Below are 25,923 nucleotides of genomic sequence, written 5' to 3'. Positions count from 1 at the left end.
GACCTAGCAGATGAAACCACAGATATTTCTGGCCTAGAACAACTGTCTCGAGTGTAATTTATTTATTTATTTCATTTCTATACCGCCCAATAGCCGAAGCTCTCTGTAAGTTTTGTGGAAGAAAGTGATGGGAATGCATCTGTACATGAGGAATTCCATGGGTTCATTTCAGTCTCAGACAAAACTGCAGTAGGCATAACCAGCACAATCTTATCTGCTTGTTCTGATTTTGGACTAGATCTCAATAAGTTAGCTGGACAAAGATATGATGGTTGTTCAACTATGGCAGGAAAACAAGGTGAGGTTCAAGTACAAATCAGGGCAATCTATCCTCAGGCAATCTTTGTCCACTGCTCTTGCCATAGACTTAATATCACTGTAAATGATTTGAACAGTGTCAATGATATGCATAATACAATTGGCACAATTAAAATTATCATGTATTTTTTTCTGTGACAGAATCGAAAGATGACATCTAATACCTAATATACCAATGCTATGTGAAACATGGTGGACTCAAAAATACAGGAGTATCCATGTGTTTGCAGAAAGTACTGTCTTGCAACTCAAGTAATTAGCACGAGCAAGCAACATGAAGACAAGACAACTTTTGTACCATTTATTGTGTGCATCATGGACATCAACTTTTATGTTTGTCTTGAGATCATAAACAAATATTCCTTGATGCTAGAGCCAGTCACCCAAGCTCTGCAATCTGTAAAGTTAGATGGAATGGAAATGAAAGCACACATACAAGAGTTGCTGGGAATAATGGAAAAAGCAGGGAAGCTAGTGAGGAAACTTTTAGCCCAATAATAGAGAAGTGTAAGAAACTGGCAGATGAAGTGGATGTAGAACTTAAAGCACCTAGACAAATCATACAACAGCAAAACTGTGCCTATCATCCCAACCAATCCACAGAAGAGTTCTACTGTCCATCTACATTCCCTACCTGGATTCACTTATTGCCTGACTGAGGACTCATTTCAGTGATGAAAACCAACCTGTTCACAGTTTGCTGAAACTACATCCATCTCAGATGTACCACGCTGAAGAAAAAGACTTTCAAGCCCACATCAATTCCATTCAGTAACTTTACAAATTAGAAAACTCTGGGGATGAATCTGTTACTTGGCATGAGTTGTGGGCAAAAAGACACACCGAAGAAATACACCCATCATTGTGTGACATATGCAACATGAGCCTTACTAAACTATTGTACCACACCACACCGAACTGTTCTCTGCTATTAGAATGGCCATTCTTACAGAACTTTCCTCCCAGTTACAACATGCACAAATGAATAATCCTTTAGCAATTGATCAGTTTGCGCAGGGTAAAGACATGGCTACGTTCAACAATGTATGAAGATCAATTGCCTGGCTTGTGTTTGTTCAGTGTCCATAGAGAAAAGTTGAAGACCTATCCCCAGCAGAAATTTATAAAAGAAGCTATTGACCATTTTGGCCAAGACCCTCTAAGACTCCAGTTTTTGTTTAAAGAATGATCCACTTCATATTATATTCTCCTTTATGTTATGGGCAGACAAGCATTAACAAAAAATTCTGACTGGTTTCAGACCTTATGCCTGGCATTCACCACAGTCAAGCAGATCCTTGTGAAATTCAGCCTTAGAGGTTTTTAATTTGGTTTAGAGTCCTACAGTATTGTTGTTCGATGGACAAACTGAAGCTGTATGTCTTTAGTGCCTTACTTTGTTATTATTAAATGGACAAATAAAACAATTTGTTAGAATTGTTCTGAATTGTTAGGTTCTGAAATGTATAATCCCATACAATACAGTAAATCACCAACAGGCACAGCCCACCAGAGTTTCTCACTGCTTCTCTTCAGCACTAGTATAATGGTGTGTGGGGTTCAGTCATATGAAGACTGCAAACAGTCAAGTCAGGAACAGGCATAGTCCTTGCCCACCCACCAACCCCCCATAATTATTTCTGAAGACACCCATGATCTATGTCACTGAAATTATCTCAAAAGCCTAATTATTCTTACTTATTTTTGAATTTTCTAGTAATTTCCTAATAATTTATAACAATAAAACATGTATTCAACAAAGGAAGGAAATATAGAACAAGATCAGCAAAGGAAAAAGGAAATCAGAGGGATGGGAAACACAGTGGAATAGTGTAAGGAGTATCAAAGGCAAGGGGGTAACATAAATATATATATTCCTCATGGAAGCAGGTATGTTTAACTGATTTTTGACCAGTTTACAGATAAACAACGAAGAGCAATTAAACTGGAAATGCTGTTACTCTAAACACCAATCTGTAAATGAGGGCCAAGTGTCCTCTTAATTTAATAATGTCCCTTGTAAATCACATATCTCAAATAACAAGGTCGGGTAGTGCATCCAATATGTGGTCAAAGTGTGGATTTCTTGATTGAAAAGCCCACATTCATCACAAGTTATGAAGCTTCCTAGTGTACAGTTTAATGAGACTGTTCCTTGCCAGCAAGCCAATTGCCCTGTAACCTGTCCTTTTGTTCTGATCCTGGCAAGTTGCTTTGTAAATCCATTACCCTTTCTTGGTAAAGCTCCCACACTCAGTCCAACCACTGGTTAACCAAGAGAAAGGGTCTGACCTTACATCAAAGACTCTCAAGATAAGATGTTAAATTATGACTCTAAGTACTTCCTTCTGGCCAATAATGGCCTGTTCATGTGTTGATCAAGTATGCTATTCATGCTTCTATCTATCAGCATGCTGAATTCATTCTTAGCCTATTAACTTTACCTTGCATGTGATCCCCATGAAAAAAAGTGTTATAAATGGCCCAAAGCCTCATAGACCCTGGGATAGCAACCGTCTCATACTGCCAGGTTGCAGATTACTTAAAAAGCATGTCCTAAGCTGCCTGCAGGATCTTCAGTCTTCAGCTGTGCTTGACAGACCATGCTGCTGTAATTGGATTCTGTGAGTCTGACACTGGGTCAGGCTTGAGTTTTGCTCTCCAAGGTTGAAAGAGTAATTACTACTGGAAACAAATCTGTAAGTGCAACTATGGTATCTTGGACCTATACCCTATCCTGGATTGATATCTGGCCCTTTATGTGGTAAAAATGCTTGCTCGATTTCACTTGTAAGGAAATGAAGCAATGACACTCCATGTGTATTTCATGCAATATTGCATTACTGTCTCATCTGCTTTCTGGAAAGGCAAAGGACCATTGCTAATCTGTTGCATGAGAGAATCTTGCAGGAATGGCATTTATTTCTCTTTCCGCCTTATTCAGTGAACTCACCCATCCAAGGACATATGTTCCATATCAGTAACACCTAGGGATATGCAAACTCACCCCCATCTGGATTCTCTGGACTCCTGCCCAGCCCCTGTCCCCACTTGCCAGTCCCCAGACTGCACTCGAGCCCCTTCCACTCTCAGTGAGCAGCCCACATTCACCCCAACGGCCTTGTAGAGCTCCACGGTCTAAAAAAAATAAAATGGCCATCTCAAAAATGCACGTTTTTGTATGCACAAAATGTTTTCTGCATTTTTGTGAATGTGCATTTTCTCATGTGTGAAAAGCACATTTTTGCGAAGGCACACATTAATGTGTACAAAAATGTACATTTTTCGTAAAATACATATTTTCACACATACGCGAATATGTGCATTCGCAAAAATGCATATTTTCGCATGTGCACAAATTTGCACATTTTTGCCTTCACCATTTTATTTGTCAGGAAATGGTGACTGTGAAGCTCAACAAGGCTGCCGGGGTGAGTGAAGGCCATTCATCAAGCAGGGGCAGGGGGCGAGCAGGGGCAGGGGCTTGGCAAGCAGGGCTTGGGGGTGAGGGAAGGAGCAGGTCCGCCAGATTCCCGGACTGAATCGGGTGCCTGTGCCATCCCTAGTAATGCCCCTTTATGACTCGGATAGGTAGGGATGTATGAATCCCTTACCTGGTCCTGGTCAGGGCATCCGCTGGGGGGGGAGGCGCTCCATCCCTCCCCCCGGAATCCTCGACAGGGGGGGGGAGGCGATCCAGACCTCCCCCCTGGAATCCTGCCCAGCCGGCTCTGCTCCGCGGCAGCTCCGTGGAGCAGCCGGCCAGGGCTGTCCGCAGCCGGACTTCTGGCCGCGGATGGGCTGCTGCGGACGCAAATGGCGGCCACTGTAGCGGCCACCATTTGCGTTGGCTATGGTGGCCGCCATTTGCATTCCCTATTTTTCGCCGTTTTATCCTACGTAAATATTTATGTAGGCAATTACAGCGAAAATAAGGGCTCTGCAAATAGCGTAGTGGGCGCTATTTGTGTTTCTTTTTTTCGCTGTAAAAGCGAACGGCAAAAAATAGGTAACGCAAATGGCAGCCGCCGTAGCCGCCGCCATTTGTGTACGCTGGTTTTTTTTGGGGGGGGGGCTAGCCATGATAGGCTACGTAAATTCTTACATACCCTATTACAGCTGCAAAGACGCCAATGGCGGCCGCAGCAGCCCGGCTGCGCCCAGCCAGGAGACCAGCCGCCAGAGCCACCACTGCCGCTGGAGCCTCTGCCGCCGAATCCGCCGCATCTGCCCCAGGTAAGTGCCATCCCGGGGGATTCCGCAGGGGGGGCGGGGGGCAGGAGGCCGTTCTACCACGGATTCCGAGGGGCCGGATTCTAAAGAATCCAGCCTCACTGGAATCTGTGGTGGAATTCTCTGCCATCCCTACAGTTACGTCACTTTTTACTGTGATAGAACCTGTGTTTGGATGTGTTTGGGCCCCAGAGGAATGTCCATATCATGAGCATGGTGCCTGATGGGGGTTTTTGAGAATGGTGATTTGGAGCTAGTGAATTCCAACACACTAGTAAATTCTTTCGGACTACAGCTAGATCTACAAACACCCTCTCTCTCCCACCCCCACCCTGACACATGCTCTATGAACTGACCATCTCTTTCATTTCTCAGTCTTCTCTCTAATGTTTTCCTTTCTTTCTCTGTCACCAGCTGTCTTTCTCTCTCCTCTCTCCCCACTCCCTTTTCCCCTCTCTCCTGCACCCACTCCATTATCACCTCACAGAATCCTGGGACCACACTGGCTGGCTTTTCAAGGGAGGGAAGACTAGTGTGAGAGACAGCCCTCACACTTGCCTAACTCAGACCTTTCTATTCCAATTCTACATCCAAGGCCTTTGCTTCAATGTTCATCCACTTTAAACCTCAGTGGCCACAGCTGAAAACAAAGAGCAGTTGCTCATGATCTCAGTAGCAGTTAGCTGGCCCTGCATTCCAGAGCATGTCTCTGATGACCAGATTTCATGGCAGATCCTGGACATGATCAACGTAAGTCAAGAACTGGTCCAGCTCACATGCTGTCTGTCCATCTGTTTGTTTGTTTGTCTGTCTGTCTGTCTGTCACTCCTCCTTGGCCATACTCTTTAATGTCATGGCTGGGTTTCACTGACACCAGAGCAATACAGTTTAGGATATTGATTCCTTAGGAAATGTCTTTAAAATGGGGGGTTGGACTCGATGGTCTTATAGGCCCCTTCCAACCCTACTATTCTATTAAATTGGTGGGGGCATATATTTTCAAGGATTTCTTATCAAGCAAAACAAATACTTCCATCTTAAAACTGGTATCCTATTCAAAAAGTCAGGAAAAACCTGGAAGCTTAATTACCTACGTTTGTAGGTTGGTGTAAAAACTGAGAGGAATACAGATTTCTCATCTATAATAATAAAGGAGGATGTGTGTTCATCTGTCCTTCAACACCATAGTGCCAAGACCATGAAACCTAGACAACTGAAACTTAGTATGCATACTAAGGGGACACTAGGAGTGTGCAACTCAGGGTAATTTGGTTTTTAAAAATGTATTAATTAATTTGAATTAAACTGAATGTTTCCGTTAGTTTGAAGTCTGCAGTACTAACTTCAGTCACTAGGTGGCAGATTTCCCGAACAGGTACATAGCTGTGCAGATGATACAATTTGAAGGCAAAGGGGATTAGTCTGAGGGACAGGTGCACCATATCAGGGGCTGTGCCTAAAAATGCCAGCAGGCTTTGCTGTATCAAACTACAGGTTATTCCAACCCATGCAAAGCTGGGTCCATTCACTAACAGTAAATATAGGACAGATTATAGCAGAGTAGTTGTATAGATGTCTGAAATAAAAATATATTGTGTAATCTAAATCACATATGTCAGAAATTATTTCACTCTGGGAACTCACCATGTCTGTATCTGAAACTGGTCCAAAACTGGTCACATAGATGTTTGTGAACACTTCAGTTGTACAGTCTGGTATAACAGAGACAGAAGGAAAGAGAGAAAAGAGGTGTGAGGATGTGCATTTTCCCCTTTGTTTGCTGTTTACAAATATGGCTGAGCCTAAATATTGTAGGCTGAGAGAGGGCCTACAATGTATTTTCTTCAACAAACCACATACAGGCATTTTGCTAACATAGTTGTAACTTGTTCACCGCTGATGGCCACTATAGAAACACATCCTAAATGAAGGCTCAGTTAAACCTCTATAATTCTTCTAAGAAACTAACAGGCTTGGACTATCAGTTTTGTATGAATATAGTTAGGGAGTAATCCTACAGCCGCTAGACAGCAGCTAGACAGCCATAGGATATGTTGTTTTCCACGAACCAACCTCAGAGTGTGTGCTCTGAGGTCAGTTCCCGGAATTGAGGTCAGTTCCTGATCTGAGGTCTTGACAAATTGACTCTGAGGTCAGTTCCCAATCTCCTCCCACTTCTGCGCTGCCTCTGAGGCAGCGCAGAACAGCCCCATCCTCCATGCTCGCAAGAGGAGCGCAGAACAGCCGAAATGGGTGTGGCGGGGGGTGTTCTGGGGCAGGGAGGGCGTAACCACCTATACAACACATCCTATCTGTCGTACAGCAGCCTCCTTCCCCACTGTGTCCTCCCGCAGTTAGACAGCCACAATCGGAATGATCCCCTTCATGCTTCTCCTGCCCTGCTTTGGATAGGCGGTCGTCTCCGAGTTCGGAGGCAGCCGCCTATCTAGATAGGATTGATTCCTTAATGCCAAAGCACATCTGATATATAATTGTCTGATATTTTTATTCTATACTTCTAAAATACAAATGTGAAATAACTACAGAAAGCCTTTAAAAAAGATACCTTAGAAATTACAATATTTTATATAATAATGTTGGAGTATCTAACTTTTGACCTTTTAGAGTATGTATTTAATATAAACATATCCCTAGGACACTGGGAATTAAGAACTTACTTTTAGAGAGCAGTGCTATGCAGGTTGAGACAGAAAAAGTCCTACAACTCCCAGCATTCCCAAGCCTTTACTCCACTGAAAATAATTTCTAAAGAGTATGTAATAAGAACACTTTTACAGAAAGACCAGAGAAGTAAAATATCTGGAACTAATAGGGATGGCGGAGAAATCCGCCACAGACTCCAATGAGGCCAGATTCTAAAGAATCCCCCCGGAGTCCGTGGCGGAACGGACTACTCCCCCCCGCCACCCCCAAAATTATCCCCGGACGGGCCCTACCTGCTGCTGGCCGGTCCGGGTCAGTCCACTGCCCCGGACTGCAGATGCAAATGGCGTCCGCTACGCCATTTGTGTCCCTGCTCCTTGCCATGACAGGCTACGTAAATATTTTTATTTTTATATAAATAACATAAAATATATTTATGCCATTTGTGTCCGCAGCCTGGCAGCGGACAGAAGTCCAGCTGCGGATGGGCCTGGCCGGAGGCTCTGCAGACTTGCCGCGGAGCGGAGCTGGCTGGGGAGGATTCCAGGGGGAGGGACGGATCGCCTCCCCTGACCCCACAGAAGCCTGAACCAGAATGGGGTGAGTATTTCATACACCCCTATTTCCAGGTACTTGAAGATGAGACTGGAGGACAGCCTGCAGAGGAAGAATTACAGGGAACCCCTCAGGAGAGTGAGCAAGAGGCTGAAGGTCAGACAAGCAGATGAAATGAAGGCCTACAACAAGAAGAGAAGAGTAGTAGTTGTGGGAGACTCCTTCCTGCGTAGGACTGAAACCCAAGTGTGTCATGAAGACCCATGGACTTGCCAGGTATGCTGTCTCCCAGGAGTAGGGATGTATGAAAGTCACTTACCTTTTTGCGGAATCTTTCGCGGTGGGGGGGGAGGCGCTCTGTCCCTCCCCCCAGAATCCTCGACGAGGGGGAGGCGATCCGGTCCTCCCCCCCAGAATCCTCGATGGCCGGCTCCAGGCCATCCGCAGCCAGATTTCCGGCTGCGGACAGGCTGCTGCGGATGCAAATGGCAGCCGCTACGGACATTTGTGTCCAGCCAGGCAGCCGTGATAGGCTACGTAAGAATTTACGTAGCCTATCACAGCTAACCCCCCCCTGAAAAAAACACCGAGCACACGCAAATGGCAGTGGCTATGGCGGCCGCCATTTGCGTTCCCTATTTTTCACCGATTTATCTTACGTAAATATTTACGTAAGATAAATTGGCGAAAAATAGGGAACGCAAATGGCGGCCGCCATAGCGGCCGCCATTTGACTATGCTCTGTGGTTTTTTTGAGGGGGGGGTTAGCTGTGATAGGCTACGTAAGAATTTACGTAAATTCTTACATAGCCTATCACAGCTGCAAGGACGGCAATGGCAGCGGCAGTAGCCCGGCCGCAGCCAGATAGGAGACCAGCCACCGCCGCCGGAACTGCCGCCACTACATCCGCCGCATCCACCCCAGGTAAGTGCCGTCCCGGGGGGATTCCGTGGGGGGGCCAGGAGGCCGTTCCGCCACGGATTTCAGGGGGCCGAATGCACTGGCATTCAGCCTCACTGAAATCCGTGGCAGAATTCTCCACCATCCCTACCCAGGAGGATGGATTAGAGACATGACTGAAGGGTTGCCTGCACTCATAAAGCCCACTGACAGGTATCCCTTTCTTCTCATCCATGTGGGAACAAATGATACCACCAAGCAGAGCTACGAAGAACTCACATCAGACTTTGAAGCCTTGGGAAGGAAACTCAAGAACTTTGGGGCCCAGATAGTTTTCTCATCCATCCTTCCAGTAGTTAGAAGAGGGATAGAAAGGGAAAGGAAAATACTCTGGGTGAATGACTGGCTACAAAAGTGGTGCCAAAGTGAGAGATTTGGATACCTTGACTTCAGTAAAGCTTTCGACAAAGGGCCCCATGATATCCTGATTAGCAAACTAGCTAAAATGGGCTAGATGAAGCAACTATCAGGTGGATACACAGCTGGCAACAAAATCAGACTCAAAGAGTGCTTACTCTTTGGAAGGGGATACTTGGCTCAACAATACTACAAGCAAGAAGGATCTTAGAATTGTGGTAGATCACAAGCTGAATATGAGCCAACAATGTGATGTGGCTGCAAAAAAGGCAAATGCTACTTTAGGCTGCATTAACAGAAGTATATTGTAGCTTCCAAATCCTGTGAAGTACTAATTCCCCTCTACTTAGCACTGATTAGGCCTCTTCTTGAGTACTGTGTCCAGCTCTGGGCACCACACCTTAAAAAGGATGCAGACAAATTAGAAAAGGTTCAGAGGAGGGCAACAAAGTTGATCAGGGGACTGGAAAGAAAGCCCTATGAGGAGAGACTGAAAGAACTGGGCATGTTTAGCCTTCAGAAGAAAAGACTGAGGGGAGATATGATAGCACTCTTCAAGTACTTGAAAGGTTGTCATAAAGAGGAAGGCCAAGATCTCTTCTCGATCATCCCAGGGTGCAGGACATCCCAGGGTGCAGGAATAATGGGCTCAAGTTACAGGAAGCCAGATTCCAGCTGAACATCAGGAAAAACTCCCTGACTGTTAGAGCAATACGACAATGGAACCAATTACCTGCGGAGGTGGTGGGCTCTCCCACAGTGGAGGCATTCAAGACGAGGCTGGACAGCCATCTGTCAGGATGGATGCTTTGACTTAGATTCCTGCAGTGAGCAGGGGGTTGGACTCACAGGTCTTATAGGCCCCTTCCAACCCTACTATTCTATGATTCTATGAAGCTCTCAGGGGGTTGTACAGATAAAATCAATTTAAACAATATAAAACAATAAACAGCTAAAAGCATATTAAATCATTAAGCTAGCTACTATCAATTTAAAATCTAAAAAAATAAAACAGTTAAAACAGTGGGCATGCTCAGGGAATACAATTAGCCCTCAAAGGCTTTGGTAAAAAGCCATGTTTTAACATGGCACTGAAATGAAGCCAGTATCTGTGCCAATCGGGCCTCCAAGCGGAGGGCATTCCACAACTGGGATGCCACAGCAGAAAAAGGCCTCTCTCACGTCCCACCATAGTGTAAGACATTAAATAGGAACTCAAAATATGTTGTGTATATTTTGGTTTCCTCATAACTTTATCATGTTTGCTACATTAAATGTAAAAGTATAGTTTATTCAGACATTAACCACAAATTTACTAACTGAGTTTACTTTTACAAGTTTTTAAATATAATAATAATTTTATGAGCAACCAAGTTATGCATATATAACTTTAGGAACAGAAAGGCTGCTCTATTTTCCTAAAGCAGCCCACTACAACCTGGTGTCATCCAGAAGTTTTGGACTATAATGCCCAGCATTCCTGACCATTTGCCATGCTTCCTGAGGCTGATGGGAGCTGATGTCCAAAATATCTGGAGGGCACCAGTTTGGGAAAGTCTGTCCTAAAGAAACAACAAAATGACTTTGTAAAAGTACTGTTTATTTTTCTATTTTTCTCAAAATTTCTGTTGCTCCCATCCAAAATGAAAAAACAAAACAAAACTATTTTTTCCGCATGGCTTTAAAATTTCCAGAAATTTTACATCTCTACTTTTGCATGACTACTTTTGTTTGTATGTTCCTTCCATTAGTGAACTAATACGTTGTATATTTCATATTAGACATCCACACCCCTCACCCTTTTCTTAGCATGTTCTTTACATCAGTTCATAAGGAAATGTGTGCCATTGCCCTCTACAGGGTGAAATGAGAACACAAATGTGATAGCAGCCTTCCTGGTTGAGACTATAGGTCCATCTAGTCCAGATGGGGTGGGCAACTCATGGCCGTTCAGATGTTTTGGCCTGCAACTCCAAGCATATCCCTCACCATTAGCTGTGCTGCCTAGAGATGATGGGAGTTGTAGGCCAAAACATCTGGAGGGCCACAAGTTGTCCATCTCTGATCTATTCCAGCACTATGTCTCCAAAGTAGTCAGACAAATACTGCTATGGTATGATGGAAAACCCACCAGCATCTTGCAATCAGAGATACCACATAATTGAACATAGCCGTTTTTTTATAGCTACTGATAAATCTATTCCCCATAAATTTGTCTAATCCTTTTTAAAAGCTATATATATAATACAGTCCCCACATCTTGTAGCAGTGAATCTCATCAGTTAAGTATGTGCCAAGTGAACAAATTGTTTCCTTTTCTTGCCCTGAAATCACTAATAATCAATTCAGTGAGAGGGCACTGAATTTTAGTATTTTGAGAGAGAATACATTTGTCTGTACGCACTTTAAAGCTCTATCATGTTTCCTTTCAGCCATCTTTAAAAAAAAAAAAATTAAAAAACCCAAATCTCTCTGTCTGTCTCTCTCTGGTCAGGACAATGTTATTTTAATGACCCTTTTCTACACGCTTTCCATTTTGACAATATCCTTTTGAAATGGAGCAATCAGAGTGAAGATCTCCATGGTGAATTGAGAATCCTACTCCCTAAGCCTGGATAAAGCAGGCCTATGGGGCATGAATGTAGTGCTCTTGCCCCTATGGTATAACCATACAGCAATCTCTTTCCCTCCACTTACCATACATCTATGGAGGGGGCCAAGGATATTCCTGATGGAGATAGGCATGCCAAAACCTCTCTTTAAAGCATGCCACAGTTTTCTTATTTGGAGTCCTTTGTGAACAAATAGGTGTATAAATTCTTTCCCCCAAATGTTAAATTTTATCAGCCACAAGGCAGTGTCCTGCCTGGGACCAAGGGGCAACCAAGATGCAAGGTGACACAGACACTACCCCCAGCAAATTACGTGTTTTTCCAACTCAGATGTTTACTTCTACTCTCCTATTGCTGCTTTCTTTTACTGCAGTTGCTTGGCTGATAATTGTGTGTGTGCGGTAGGTGTATGGTGTGCATGCGTGCTCAAAACGTTCCCTCCTTTTTTCTTTTCTTTTTTACAGTCACAGTTAGTCAGCATTGCAGCAGAGGGGGCAGCCAGAGCATCCACTCCACTCCATCCACCTCCCACATATGGGGATGAGAAGTGCCTCCATCTGCCAACCACTCCATCTGCCTCCCACCTGTGGGCATGAGAGGTTCTCCTGTGCTTGCACAGTGCTTACTTAGGAAATGGGCATCCATGTAGGATATCCAAAGCAAATGGTCATCATTGTCTTACTTTTTTTTTTCCAATGATGCCTGCACAGAGGACTGTAACCATCCTTTACTCTTTCACTTCCTCTTCAACAAGCAACCAGAGTAGACCAGAATGTGGCAGTGTGTAAGATGTGGACACTTAGACTCCTTTTCCCCCTCATATGTACAGTGTGGAATTGACTGGGCCCTCACCACCCTCCTTTACTTGAGTGAGCTACAGATATTGAGGGGAGAGGGAGAGAGAAAAGTGTGCATCTATGAGATTTTCCATTTCCCCCCAATTTTGTTTCCTTCAGTTTCTTTTCTTTTCTGTGGAATGAGGTTGCTACTAGAGCAGAAAATGTGGATTCAAAGAACTGCTTTTGTATTGTTGTATCCTGTGTAGATCTCCACACACGCAAGCACGCTCACACACACTGCTTTGCAGTCATAATGTTGAAATTACTTGCCTCAGTTTCTCCTTTCTGTGCAATAAGGTTTGCTGCAGGAGCAGAAAATTCTGGTCCAAAGGAGTGCTTTAGTGTCGCTATGCAGCTCTCCCCCTCAACCCCTTGCTATGTAGTCCTAATTATCTTTAATTTGCCTCAGTATGCCTTTTCTGTGCAATGGGGTTGCTGGTGGTACAGATAAATGAGTGTTTTGTATATGGCTGTGTGTATCTCCCCCCACCACCAACCTTTTGCTATGCAATCCTGATGACCTTTAAGTTAAAATCTCTCAGTTTCCCCTTTCTGTGCAGTAGTTCCTGCACTGGAGCAGAGAAATGTAAGTTCAAAAGACTACTTTGTGTGTTGCTGTGTCTCTCTCCCCAACCCACAACCCTTTGTCTTGCTCCAAACACCAACTGCTCCAAACACCATTTTCAAGGCTCAGTTTGGTGACAAGATTTGTTTCAACGACCAGACACACCATGCTTCTGAAAGCTCTGGGACCAAACCCTTTGTTCAAGGAGTGGTGTTCCTAACTGAAGGATCAGGGTGGCTGTAAGGTGGGATGGAGACCACACACCTTTTCTCCCAGCACAGAACTAAGTGTGACAGCTTCCAACCTTTCAGAACCACTATTCTTCAATATGCTATGCAATTGTAATGCATTGTTTAAGTGTCCCTAGGGTCTTTGCAAGGGAGGCATATGGGTAGACAACTAGATCTGTTTGTCTCTCCCTTCAGTGATCCTTGGCTCCGCCTACTATTAGCTGCCCTGCCCTCCCTCCCATCAACTCTAGTGAGCACCAACCACCATTGGATTTTAGTATTATTTGTGCATATCATATGGTAACTAGAAATACATTTTGAAAGTGTAGAGAATTTCTGTCATCTATGCACAGCTCAATAGCCCAGGGCAGATGTTTCTACATAGGCACTTGCACAAATTGCTAAGCAATGTAAACAGATGGCAAGAAACGGTGGAAAAATAGAGAATCCAAGACTGTGAAATCAGTCTTCTCCTGTAGGCACAATTCAAAATACTACTCAACAACTGGATGCAAGGAAATAGAAATAAAGCAACCAGATCCTATTTTACTACAGTCATACTGGGAAAGGTAACATTAAGCAATACCATAAAGTAGTATGTAAAAACTCAAAATGTATTCCAATATAAAATGAAATCTAAATGTAACCCAACAAATAAAATTCATAGTAGGAAGGACGTTCTAGCTTTGCAAGTATTTTATGATCCAGTAAAGAAGATAAAAAGCACCTAGCCATATCCCTTCCCCACTCCATGTCAAACTGAAATTATACATTACAATTATGCATTGTAATTATACAATACAAATAAACATGCCAGCCACAACCATGATAAGGACCTAATGAGGATCAATGAGTTTAAAGGTTTGCTTTGAGTTGGAGCAAAACTATCTTCTTCCTTGATGGAGGTAAATCTTAGCCTACTAGCTCTAGGTAGCTGTAGCTCACATCCACAAAAACTCCACAGAAAAATACAACATGATAAACACAGCGCTATAATGCGGGGAAAGTTCCTTGCTTATATTTGTAACTATGACCATGTGTGCTCATCCATAATGTTTCATTAAAATGAAACTGCTTAAAGTATTGTAAAGGGATTACCATTTTCCGTGCAGAAAAAACTGTTTTCAAAGAGGCCACAATGGGCTGGCTCAAATGTAACACTAAACCATAGTTTAGCATTAGAAGAACAAGCCTCAACGGAACTTAGGCTCACGTGCTCCCCTCCCTGTCTGGCATAGCCACAAGGGTGCAAAAGCTTTCACTTCCATTTTAGATTTACTACAATTTGCTGTATCATCCAAATGCAAACAAACTGTGGTTAAACCTAACTATGGTTCGTTTAAACAAGCCAATTTCAAACTATAGTTTCTGAACTAAATGGCTTGTTTCAAATAGTCATAGTTAAGATTCACCACACTTTATGGTTCAGGAGTTATGCTTAACAGTGGTAAATCTAAAACAGAAGGGAAGCTTCCACTTTCCTCCTCATAGCCTTGCCAACGGGGGGAGAATGTGAGCCCAAGATTCACTGAGGCTCATTTTCATTATGTCCTAACACAGACTCCCAAACTGCCCCCTTGCTCCTTTCTTTCATAGATATTCATGTACTGTTTGCAATAAGATAGATAGCTGTTCAGTGCCATCTTAAAACAAAAACAAAAGGCATGGATAGCCATGTTGGTCCACAGAAAAAAAAATAAATCCAAAATCCACAGTAGGGCAATACCCTTAGTAGGATCAAACAAAATGTGACAAAATAGTGAACAAGCCTTTGAGTTCTCTAAAACTCTTCATCAGACTAGATTGTTAAGCAAAACAGAGGCAGAAAAAGTTGGCATGATGTTAAAGCCACAGCATCTGCAGACAGAAACAATCATAAGGAAGATCCTAGGAGCTGTGAAAACCCGATTAGATTAGCCTCTGCTAGGTACTAAACTGATTTTTAAGGTTGCTACAGGCACAAAGAAACAAAAATGGGTGATACCCCATTAAAAAACAACAACATCTAGCAGTGGTTGGCAGAAGAGCAACACACTTGACAAGGTTGAGCTGTATGAATTCCTAGATGAAGGAGCACGCTTTAACCTGGATAAATCACACTGGAGACTCTGGGTCAAACGAATAAGAAAGGTTGCATTTATTGCAGGAAATACAAGTTGTATAGGAGGGTTCCCAACTCAAGGTGGAGGAAGATGCAAAGAGATGTCTCCTCTCTGAAGGGCAAGAGCATGAAGAAGAAGGAAAGAGGAAGTGAGGTCAGCAACCCTAAGATTATCAGTCTACCATGGGAAGGAAGGTTGGCACTAATCAGAGGATAGTCTAGGAAGCTTGGAGGTCCTCTTTCCATATAGACACATCTGCCTTTCTCTTTTCTCTTTGAAGCTAGCTGAATTGCACCCACACTTCCAACAGCAGTTACTGGGATCTGCCTGTAGCCCTAATCAAAACACACAGGTCTCCTTGAGAGGCAGAGAACAGATGTAAAGAGAAACTTGGTATTCATTAAATTAGCAAAGCTACAGATGAGTTTTAGGTGCTCACTTGGTAAAAGGCCAGTCAAATCCAATTTGGGTAGCATTACCTAGGAAACAGTGTCTCCTTTTTAACTATGTGGTGGGGATCACATAGTCAGTGTGATGACATTACAACATTGTCACACAGCCAATCAGATTTGGCTGTCTGATATCATCAGAAGGTCAATTTATTTATTTAGGCATTTTATAGACCACTTTTCAAGCAAAAGGATTCTCAAAGCAGGGTATAATTTGAAAAATTTGCAATACAAATAAAGTCATGAAACTACAATAAAACTGCAGAGGGACAACTTAAAACCAAAAGCATCAGAACAATAGCAACAGAACAAAACTAATCATAAAAGCCTGTCTATACAGAAGGTATGAAGTGCCTGCTTGCAAGAGGCACAGTACTCCCAGAGCTGTCACACAGAAGCTGGCTCCAAAGCTTTAGGGGCCATTACCAAAAAGGCTGAACAATGCAAAGAAATCGAGGAAAACAACAGAATGGGAAAGACTAGAGATCTCTTCAAGAAAATTGGAGATCTCAAGGGAACGTTTTGTGCAAAGACGGGCATGATAAAGGACAAAGAAGGCAGGGACTTAACAGAAGCAGATGAGATTAAGAAGAGGTGGCAAGAATACACAGAAGAACTATACAGGAAAGATCTGAATGTCCCTGATAGCCATGATAGTGCGGTCACTGAACTTGAGCCGGACATCCTAGAGAGTGAAGTCAAGTGGGCCTTAGGAAGCATTAGTAACAATAAAGCTAGCGGAGATGACAGTATTCCAGCCGAGCTATTTAAAATCCTAAAAGATGATGCTGTTAAAGTGCTGCATTCAATATGCCAACAAATCTGGAACACTCAACAGTGGCCACAAGACTGGAAAAGGTCAGTTTACATTCCAATTCCAAAGAAGGGCAACGCCAACGAGTGTTCAAACTACCGCACAATTGCGCTCATTTCACATGCCAGCAAGGTGATGCTCAAAATCCTACAAGCTAGGCTTCAGCAGTATGCGAACCGAGAACTACCGGAAGTACAAGCTGGGTTTAGAAGAGGCAGAGGAACTAGAGATCAAATCGCCAACATTCGCTGCATCATGGAGAAAGCAAGAGAATTCCAGAAAAACGTCTATTTCTGCTTCATTGACTACGCTCAAGCCTTTGATTGTGTGGATCACAACAAACTGTGGCAAATTCTTAAAGTGATGGGAGTACCAGACCACCTTACCTGTCTCCTGAGAAACCTGTACGAGGGTCAAGAAGCAACAGTAAGAACCAGACATGGAACAACCGATTGGTTCAAAATTGGGAAAGGAGTACGACAAGGCTGCATATTGTCACCCTGCTTATTTAACTTATATGCAGAGTACATCATGAGAAATGCCGGGTTGGATGAATCAGAGGTCGGAATTAAGATTGCTGGGAGAATTATCAACAACCTCCGATATGCAGACGATACCACCCTAATGGCAGAAAATGAAGAGGATCTCAAGAGCCTCTTGTTGAGGGTGAAAGAGGAGAGTGCAAAAGCTGGTTTGAAACTCAACATTAAAAAAACGAAGATCATGGCATCTGGCCCCATCACTTCCTGGCATATAGAAGGGGAAGAAATGGAAGCAGTGACAGATTTTACTTTCTTGGGCTCCAAGATCACCGCAGACGGTGACTGTAGCCATGAAATTAAAAGACGCTTGCTCCTTGGGAGGAAAGCTATGGCCAACCTAGACAGCATAGTAAGAAGCAGAGACATCACCTTGCCGACAAAGGTCCGTCTAATCAAAGCTATGGTTTTCCCAGTAGTAATGTATGGCTGTGAGAGCTGGACTATAAGGAAGGCTGAGCGCCGAAGAATTGATGCTTTCGAACTGTGGTGCTGGAGAAGACTCTTACGAGTCCCCTGGACTGCAAGGAGGTCAAATCAGTCCATCCTAAAGGAAATCAACCCTGAGTGCTCCTTGGAAGGACAGATAATGAAGCTGAAGCTCCAATATTTTGGCCACCTAATGCGAAGAGAAAACTCCCTGGAAAAGACCCTGATGCTGGGAAAGACTGAAGGCCAAAGGAGAAGGGGACGGCAGAGGATGAGATGGCTAGATAGCATCACGGATGCAATGAATATGAACTTGAGCACGCTCCGGGAGAGAGCGCAGGACAGGAAGGCCTGGCGTGCTATGGTCCATGGGGTCACGAAGAGTCGGACACGACTGAACGACTGAACAACAACAACAACAACAACCAAAAAGGCTAGATCAGCAGTGGCCACCAACCAAGCTGCCAGTAAGATCACTAAAAGATTGTCATTAAAAACCAAGACGTTGAATGGATTCTGGTTGAAGAAGTTGAATGGCTTCTGAAGAAGGTGAATGGCTTCTGCCCTCGCTCTTGATTAATTTGATGCTGACCACATAGCCAGTCAGATTTTGCTACATGACGATATCATGAAGCCAATCAGAGTAATGGCAGGAAGCACTGCCTGCTCTCTGAATAGGTGTCACAGAGAGAGAATTCAGTTGCTGCCCTATGAAGACTTTTATCCCTTTCTGTTCAGCTACCCTCCTGAAAAGTTATTAACAGGGGGTGAAAAAGTTTGTGAATCTCCTCTCTCCCACTTTAGCTCAACCCTACTGACATAGGCAAAAATGGTATTCCCCATTTCCTTCTTTTGCAATGTCTCTGGAGCTTTTAAAGGAGAACAAATGGACAGCTTGTAGTACAAATGGAGGCATTTATGCTTAATTCACAGCTTGGTTTTAATTAGGTTGATTAGGTGGAGCAAAGGGAAAAACACAGAGAAAAGGGGAAGGCTGATTTCCTTTTTCTATGCCAGTGCTTCAGAAGAATGCTTGGTGGTCATCCCTTCCTCCTTTGCCACTTGGCTCCAAGGCAAAGCCTAGCAGAGCATAAAGCAGCCAGCCAGGACAGCCTTTTCTGCTGCTGCAGATTGCCTGACTGCTGCTCAGCTTCTCAGTGTTGCAAGCAAACAGCCCTCATTGTCCCACCGCCCACCAAAAGTACTGTTTCGCTTCCCATCTTGATAAAGATCAGTTGGAAAAGAGAGAGTACTGGAATGGGGAGAGGTAATGTTCTCTTCCTTGTTTTCCCTAAGATGCAAAATGCCAAGGCAAGCAGCCGAGCTGGAAACAGGGGATGCTGGTGGGGAGCAATGGTAACTCTGCATGCAAGAAAAAACGAGCAGCGGTGCATGTGAGAGGGAGTTCTTGATACAAAGAAGAAAATCTTTTCCACTAAGGAAACTAGTCAAAGGCATTTGGCAGCAATAACTGTGCAGCGTGTCAGTCAGTGGTGCTGTGGGAGCAGCTCTAACACACGAAGGGCAGTATCCAACAGGGCTCTTACGCCCCCAGTCGATTCTCCCATGCCCCGCGGATTCCCTTCCACAAGCAGCGCACATCGCTTACACAAGGGAGATTTAGCACTTCCGGGGCTACCCAAAATGGCTCATTTCTGGAAGGAGGCATGTCGGCAGAACTCGCATAAAGGAGTTCCGCCGACCTGCCTCCTTCCAGAAATGAGCTTTTCCACTCATTTTGGGGCTTCCTCTAGGAAGTGCTAAATCTCCCTTGCTTAAGCAGTGGGTCTGGCTTGCAGATGGGAATCGGTGGGAGCCGCCGCTTACGGAAGAGAATTGGCAGAAGTGTAAGCACACCGGTGGATTCTCTCCTAATAGTGGAACAGGGGATTGACAGATATGCCAATCTCAGTCTTGCTGAATTTGTTGTTTTTTTGAGGTCAAGCTTGTTCTGTCTCATTTCTATATGAACATGGTAGTTTTTTTAAAAAAAAATCCGTATAGAAATGTATACCTTTTTTTGTGCACACTTTGTGTACATTTTAAATGTATTCCTTTTCCCCAAGTACTTTAGATTGCTGAAATGCTGTTTTGTGAACACTTCCTCAAATATATGTATTTTGTGTACACTTTTAGCTAATATGCACATTTTTCCTGAGACGAACTGCATTGGAAAGCTCACAAAAATACAGATACTCAGAATGCAACTCTGTTTCAGCTTACTGAAAGGTTGGGGAGGTATGAATTGGGTAATCCATTAAAAAAATCAATTGTATGAATTTCTCACCCATCCCTAAGTGAAATAGCCCCTAAAAATGATGGTGGTACTGTAGCACTCATTTCCACCTCCAATCCCTACAGTTGCCTCCAACCATACAGGGACGTGTGGGTGAGCCGAGCCAAGCTGGCTGTATTTATAGGAAGCTTCTCTGTGCAGTAGCTTTGATTCTGTGGTCCATCTCTGACAACATGGCCCTGTGTGTTCTACTCACAAATGTAGATGATTAAAGCACAGAAAATCAAAAGCATCTGGGACTTTATCCAAATAGCAATATACCCATTTTAGACCCCAGAAAATCAGAAGAATTAGGAAGGAGTTCACATATATGCTGGGATATCAAGTGATTTGTATGCATGTATGAATCAGGCCACAGACTCCATTAGTACCACCATCTGTTGGAATGTGCACAGAATTGTCATAGCTTGGGCAATCCAACTATGCTGCTTTCGAGCACAAGCTCCTACCAGCTCAACTTGAAGGCCGACACCCTTGAAATTGCTCACTTTATTTCACTTCTGATGAGAACCAGATAGTGGGAGGGAATTCGAGATGAGAGCAAACTAACATGACAGGAAATATGAGGAAACAAGGTTAAAAGACATATAGAGGAGATAAGAGAGGAGAGGGGAAAATTGAGAGAAGGCAGCAAAAGAGAAAAGTATAGACTGCAGAAGAAGGGAGAATGGAAACTATTTTCTTCTCCATTCCATCCCAGATATGATTCACTGCTCTTTACTGCTCCATGACCATTTAAATTGGGGGTCCCCAATGTGGTGCCCATGGGCACCTGATTTTTTTTTTATATATTTTTTTAAATACTACTTTTATTTTTTCCATTTTTAAAAATATACATACATGGATTTTTATGAAATGCATACATCGTTTTAGCAATTCAACAACGGCTTCAACAAAACCAAATATCCAAATAACTATCCATTTCAAGGTGGCATCTATACGCCATTATTCAAACAATGAAAGCATTGTAAGGTCCTCAATAGGGATGTATGAAACTGACTCACCGTTTCGTCCGGGGTCATTCGTGGTGGGGGGGAGGTGCTCCGTTCCTCCCCCCAAAATTCTCCCCGGCCGGCTCCGCGGCAACTCTGTGGAGCTGCCGGCCAGGGCCGCCCACAGCTGGACATCCAGCCACTGGGCTGCGCGGGGATGCAAATGGCAGCTGCTGTAGCCGCCATTTGCGTCCCTGTCTTTTGCCGTGATAGGCTACATATATATTTACGTAGCCTATCATGGCCTCCGCAGGGACACAAATGGCATCCCTGCGTTAGCCATGATAGGCTACGTAAATACTTACGTAGCCTATCACGGCCATTCGAAAGGAGGTGAATGGCGGCCGTAGATGCAGCCGCCATTCGAGGAGCACCAGAACGGCTGACAAAGGTAGGCTCCGTTCCAGGCCCATTTCACGGGGTGGTGGGGCAGGTGGCTGCATTCGGCCATGGATTAGGGGGGCCGAATGCACTGGCATTTGGCCTCCCTGGAATCCGTGGCAAAATTCTCCAATATCCCTAGTCCTCAATCCATTGCATTATAGGATGTGAGTTTTATTCTTCCAATGTTGTAATATCAGTCTTTTAGCTGTCAAAAGGGCATGGAGAATCCATTTACACTGAGGATTTGTTAATTTCCATGAAGCAGGTGAATAATTTAAAAGAGCATGTACATCAGTGAATATTAAAGACTGTTCCAGTACAAAATTTATCTGTGTAATAACTTCCTCCCCAAAAGAAGTAATTACTGGACAATACCAAAATATATGCTTAAAAGAAGCATTAGCTGTATTGCATCACCAGCAATTAGCCAATTTACACCATCCCTTATTAAAGAGTTGCTGCAGTGTCCAATAGACACAAAACAATTTGTTTTGCTGAGTAAGATGCAGCCTAAGATCCATAGTGTCAAGGGCTCCTTGGAGGCTTCTCTCAGTCTAATCCAGTAGCCAAGTCCAGACACAGACAAAGGAATTCCTTTCAAAGCTTTATTCTTCTTTTACAACTTAACAACTATACCGATTGCAACTAGATCTGAGCAGCACAGTACCTATGCCCTAAGTTGGAACAGTTGGTCCCCGTTTGAAAGGGAATTACTGGCAGACCCCTGAACTTAAGGTCTAGCGAGAGTCCCTCCCCTTTTCCCTTGGATCCTCTGGGCGCAGCCGTTGTTTGCGCGCCAACCTGGCACTACACCTCCTTTCTGCGCCCTCCATCTGGCGCCGCTCTCTGCGTCTGCGTCGCGCATCCACCAAGTCTGCTATCTGTGCTTGGTCCCTCCCTGGACTGCTAACTAAACTAGGAATGCTGGTGGGAGGAATCTCCATCAGCTGTTGGTCCTGGGAAAGAGGAGCGCGCTCCTCTCCCAGGAGCGACTGCTCTTCCTCAGAATCAGAACTACTCTGAGATTCTATGGGCTCAGTGTCCAGCCTGACGCATAGACATGACAGGTAGATGCCAAAGTAGCAATCCACTGATTAGGCATTTTGTGGTGGTGCCCACAACATGGTCTCAAATTCCCAAATGTGTCCACTGGTCCAAAAAGGTTGGGGACCCCTGATCTAAATAAATAACATTATACCAGTGTGGTGTAGTGGTTACAGTGTTGGCCTGAGAGTCAGGAGATCTGGGTTCTAGTTCCCACTCGACCATGGAAGCTTACTGGGTGACTTTGGGCCAGTCACAGACTCTCAGTCCAACCTACCTCATAGGGCTGTTGTTGTGCGGATAAAACGGAGAGAAGGAGGATTATCTACACTGCCTTGGGCTCCTTAAAGAGGAAAAAAGGTGGAATATAAACATAATAAAATAAATAAATAAATAAATAAATAAATAAATACTGTATGCAGCAGGGGCACGATTTAGGGGGCGGGGATCAGGTATCTCCCTCTGTGTTTGAAATCAAATGTGATTATGCCACATGAATATCTACATATTTTGTAAACATGCAAGTTCTGCACACTGGGCAGTATCCAATGGGGTACTGTGCCCCCGCTGATTCCATTCTGCAAGCTAGATCCACTGCTTGTCAAATGGGGTTTGGCAGTTCTGGGAGCAACTGGAAACTACCAGAAACAGTCATTTCTGGAATGGGGCAGGTCAGTGCAGCTTCCATGAGGGAGCTCCACCAACAGGGCTGGCCCTGCCATTAGGCAAAGTGAGGTGGTTGCCTCAGGCAGCAAATGCTGAGAGGTGGCAGCAAGAAGTTGGAGGAGGTCCAGAGGAAGACCTAAAGAGATGTCTCCTCTCTGAGAGGCAAGAGCATGAACAAGGGCCAGCCGAAGACATTTTGCTGCCTGAGGCAAAGAACAAGATGGTGCCCTGTCCCATTCCATATTAATATTTTTTAAAAGAAAAGAAAAATCATTATTCTGGAAATAGTGAAAGCTGTCCATTGTGCTATGAAATCCAGAGTTCAAATTTATTACATTGCTAAAAAGGATAATGCAGGAATTGAAATATAGGGATGTACGAAAGTGACTTACGTTTCATGGATTATGTTGATGGTGGGGGGGGAGGCACTCCATCCCTCGCCCTGGAATCATGGCCAGCCGGCTGTGCTCTGCAGGAATTCTGTGGAGCCGCTGGCCGGCTCCGCCAGCAGCCGGACATCCAGCCACTGGCTAGCAGGGACGCAAATGGCGGCGGCCATACCCGCCGCCGTTTGCGTCCCTGTAGTCAGCCGTGATAGGCTATGTAAATCTTTACGTAGCCTATCACGTCTGACTTTAAAAAACAAACAAACACGCGCGTACGCAAATGGTGGCGGCTACAGCCGCCGCCATTTGCGTTCTTTATTTTGGCCCATCTTAGTCTACGTAAATATTTACATAGACTAAGACGGTGAAAATAAGGGGAACGCAAATAGCATAGCGGACGCTATTTGTGTTCCCCTTATTTTCACCGTCTTAGTCTACGTAAATATTTACGTAGACTGAGACGGGCCAAAATAAAGAACTCAAATGGCGGCGGCCGTAGCCGCCGCCATTTGCGTACACGCGTGTGTGTGTTTTTTAAGTCAGACGTGATAGGCTACATAAAGATTTACGTAGCCTATCATGTTTTTTTTTTTTTAACCTAGCCATGATAGGCTACGTAAATCTTTACGTAGCCTATCACGTCTTTTTTTTTTTACACAGGAAATGGCGGTGGTGGCAGCCGGTCAGAAGACCAGCCGCCGCAGCCGCCGTCGCTGAACCGCCACCGCAGCCACCACTGGAGCTGCCGCCACCCGGAAGATACGCCCCAGGTAAGTCTCGTCCTGGGGGGATCCGCGGGGGGGCCGGGGGGCAGGCCGTTCCGCCACAGATTTCGGGGGTCCAAATGCACTGGCATTCGGCCTCCCTGAGATCCGTGGCGGAATTCTCTGACATCCCTATTGAAATAACAAATAATCAAGCAAGGGTGTGTGTTTTCTTAACATAAACTTTGGCCAGAATCACCCGTGCATTTCTAAGTGGTTTCATGCAGGGCTGACGAGAGTTCAGGCTTGTGGTATGTACTTCATTTTTTATAAGAATGACAAGGTCCACCAACTGCAGCCAGACACAAAATGGTGGCTCAGGGGGCAAAGGCTACTGAACCCCATGAGCCACAGACTGGGATGAACTGCATACACAAATATAAGACTACAACTGAGTTATTACTAGGGATGTACGAAAGTCACTTACCTTTTCAAAGGGTGACACTCACGGTGGGGGGGAGGCGCTCCATCCCTCCCCCGAAATTCTCTCCGGCCGGCTCCGCTCTGTGGAAATTCTGCAGAGCCGCTGGCCAGGGCCGCCTGCAGCTGGACATCCGGCCACTGGGCAGCCTGCAGGGACGCAAATGGTGGCCGCCATAGCTGCCGCCATTTGCGTCCCTGTATTTTGCCATGATAGGCTACGTAAATATTTACGTAGCCTATCACGGAAAAAAAAAAAACAGCAAACGCAAATGGCGGTGGCTATGGTGGCCGCCATTTGCGTTCCCTTTTTTTTTGCCATTTTAGCTTACGTAAATATTTACGTAGGCTATTACGGCAAAAAAAGGGGGGGAACACAAATGGCGTAAAATGGCAAAAAAAAGGGAACGCAAATGGTGGCCTCCTGGACACTAGCCCATAACACCTTTCAACTAGAGATGGATTTAATCCCATTTTAAGATGGTTGATGATGACAGTCTGAAAGTATGCAACCCTCCTTTCGACATTATCTGTTTATCCCACTCCACAATTTCTTTAACTACCACTCCCTTGTTGGTCTTCAGTGAAACTGATAAGATCATAGACAGCCTTGAAACTTTCACCAAATGCACTCTCTCTAATCTCTAGTATAACTGATAAAGTTGTGGAAAGCCTTGTCAATTTCACTGGTGCCTGGGGAGTTTTTTTTAACTATAATATTACTATGTGTAGCAAGGGTTATGTTCATATATACATACAGTTTTTACAGATGTATAGGTGCACGTGTATGTGTGTATATGTATGTATGTGTGTGTGTGTGTGTGTGTGTATATATATATATATATATACACATACATACATACATATATATATGTATACTAGAAGTGTGCACCAGACACAAGATCGTGTGATTCGGGAAACAGCCCAATTTGGCTTGGGCCAATTTGGAGGGTGTTTGCTTCAACTTGGATACAAATTGGAATCTCTGTTCGGAAATCCAAACCTTCATGCCTCCCATCGACTGTCATTGGAAATAAACAAATGACTATAGTTTTATTTCTATTTGTCAGAATTGGAGGAAATCTGCAGACATAGTAGTCCCTTATGGGGTTACACTTGCCACATTTCAGACAAATAGGTGCAGGGGGTTTGTGCCATGTGCCTTTAAAATCTGGTGTTTTTTTTTAAGGGAACTGCAAAAAAAACCCACTTTGTATTTCTTGGAATAGATACCACATAATTAGATATGGGATAGTGGCCCCTTGTGAGGGTACCAAGTCTACCAAGTTTCAGATGAATAGGCG

At 44.2% G+C, this 25,923-nt stretch overlaps 1 protein-coding gene across 1 annotated transcript in view; it reads right to left on the bottom strand.

Moving 5' to 3' along the window:
• The window catches only part of GABRA2 (gamma-aminobutyric acid type A receptor subunit alpha2), a 141,110-nt gene that overhangs the window by 69,578 nt on the left and 45,609 nt on the right, over positions 1 to 25,923 (bottom strand). Inside the window, exon 4 of the mRNA XM_084856859.1 lies at positions 6,196 to 6,263. Within this exon, the coding sequence (XP_084712985.1) occupies positions 6,196 to 6,263 (68 nt within the window). The remainder of the gene's footprint in view (positions 1 to 6,195; positions 6,264 to 25,923) is intronic.

Source organism: Heloderma suspectum, chromosome 5, assembly GCF_057233095.1.
Source record: "Heloderma suspectum isolate Gila_16-S chromosome 5, 16-S_ref, whole genome shotgun sequence".
Taxonomy (NCBI): Eukaryota; Metazoa; Chordata; class Lepidosauria; order Squamata; family Helodermatidae; genus Heloderma; species Heloderma suspectum.
This window is presented reverse-complemented; position numbering and strand designations above follow the sequence as displayed.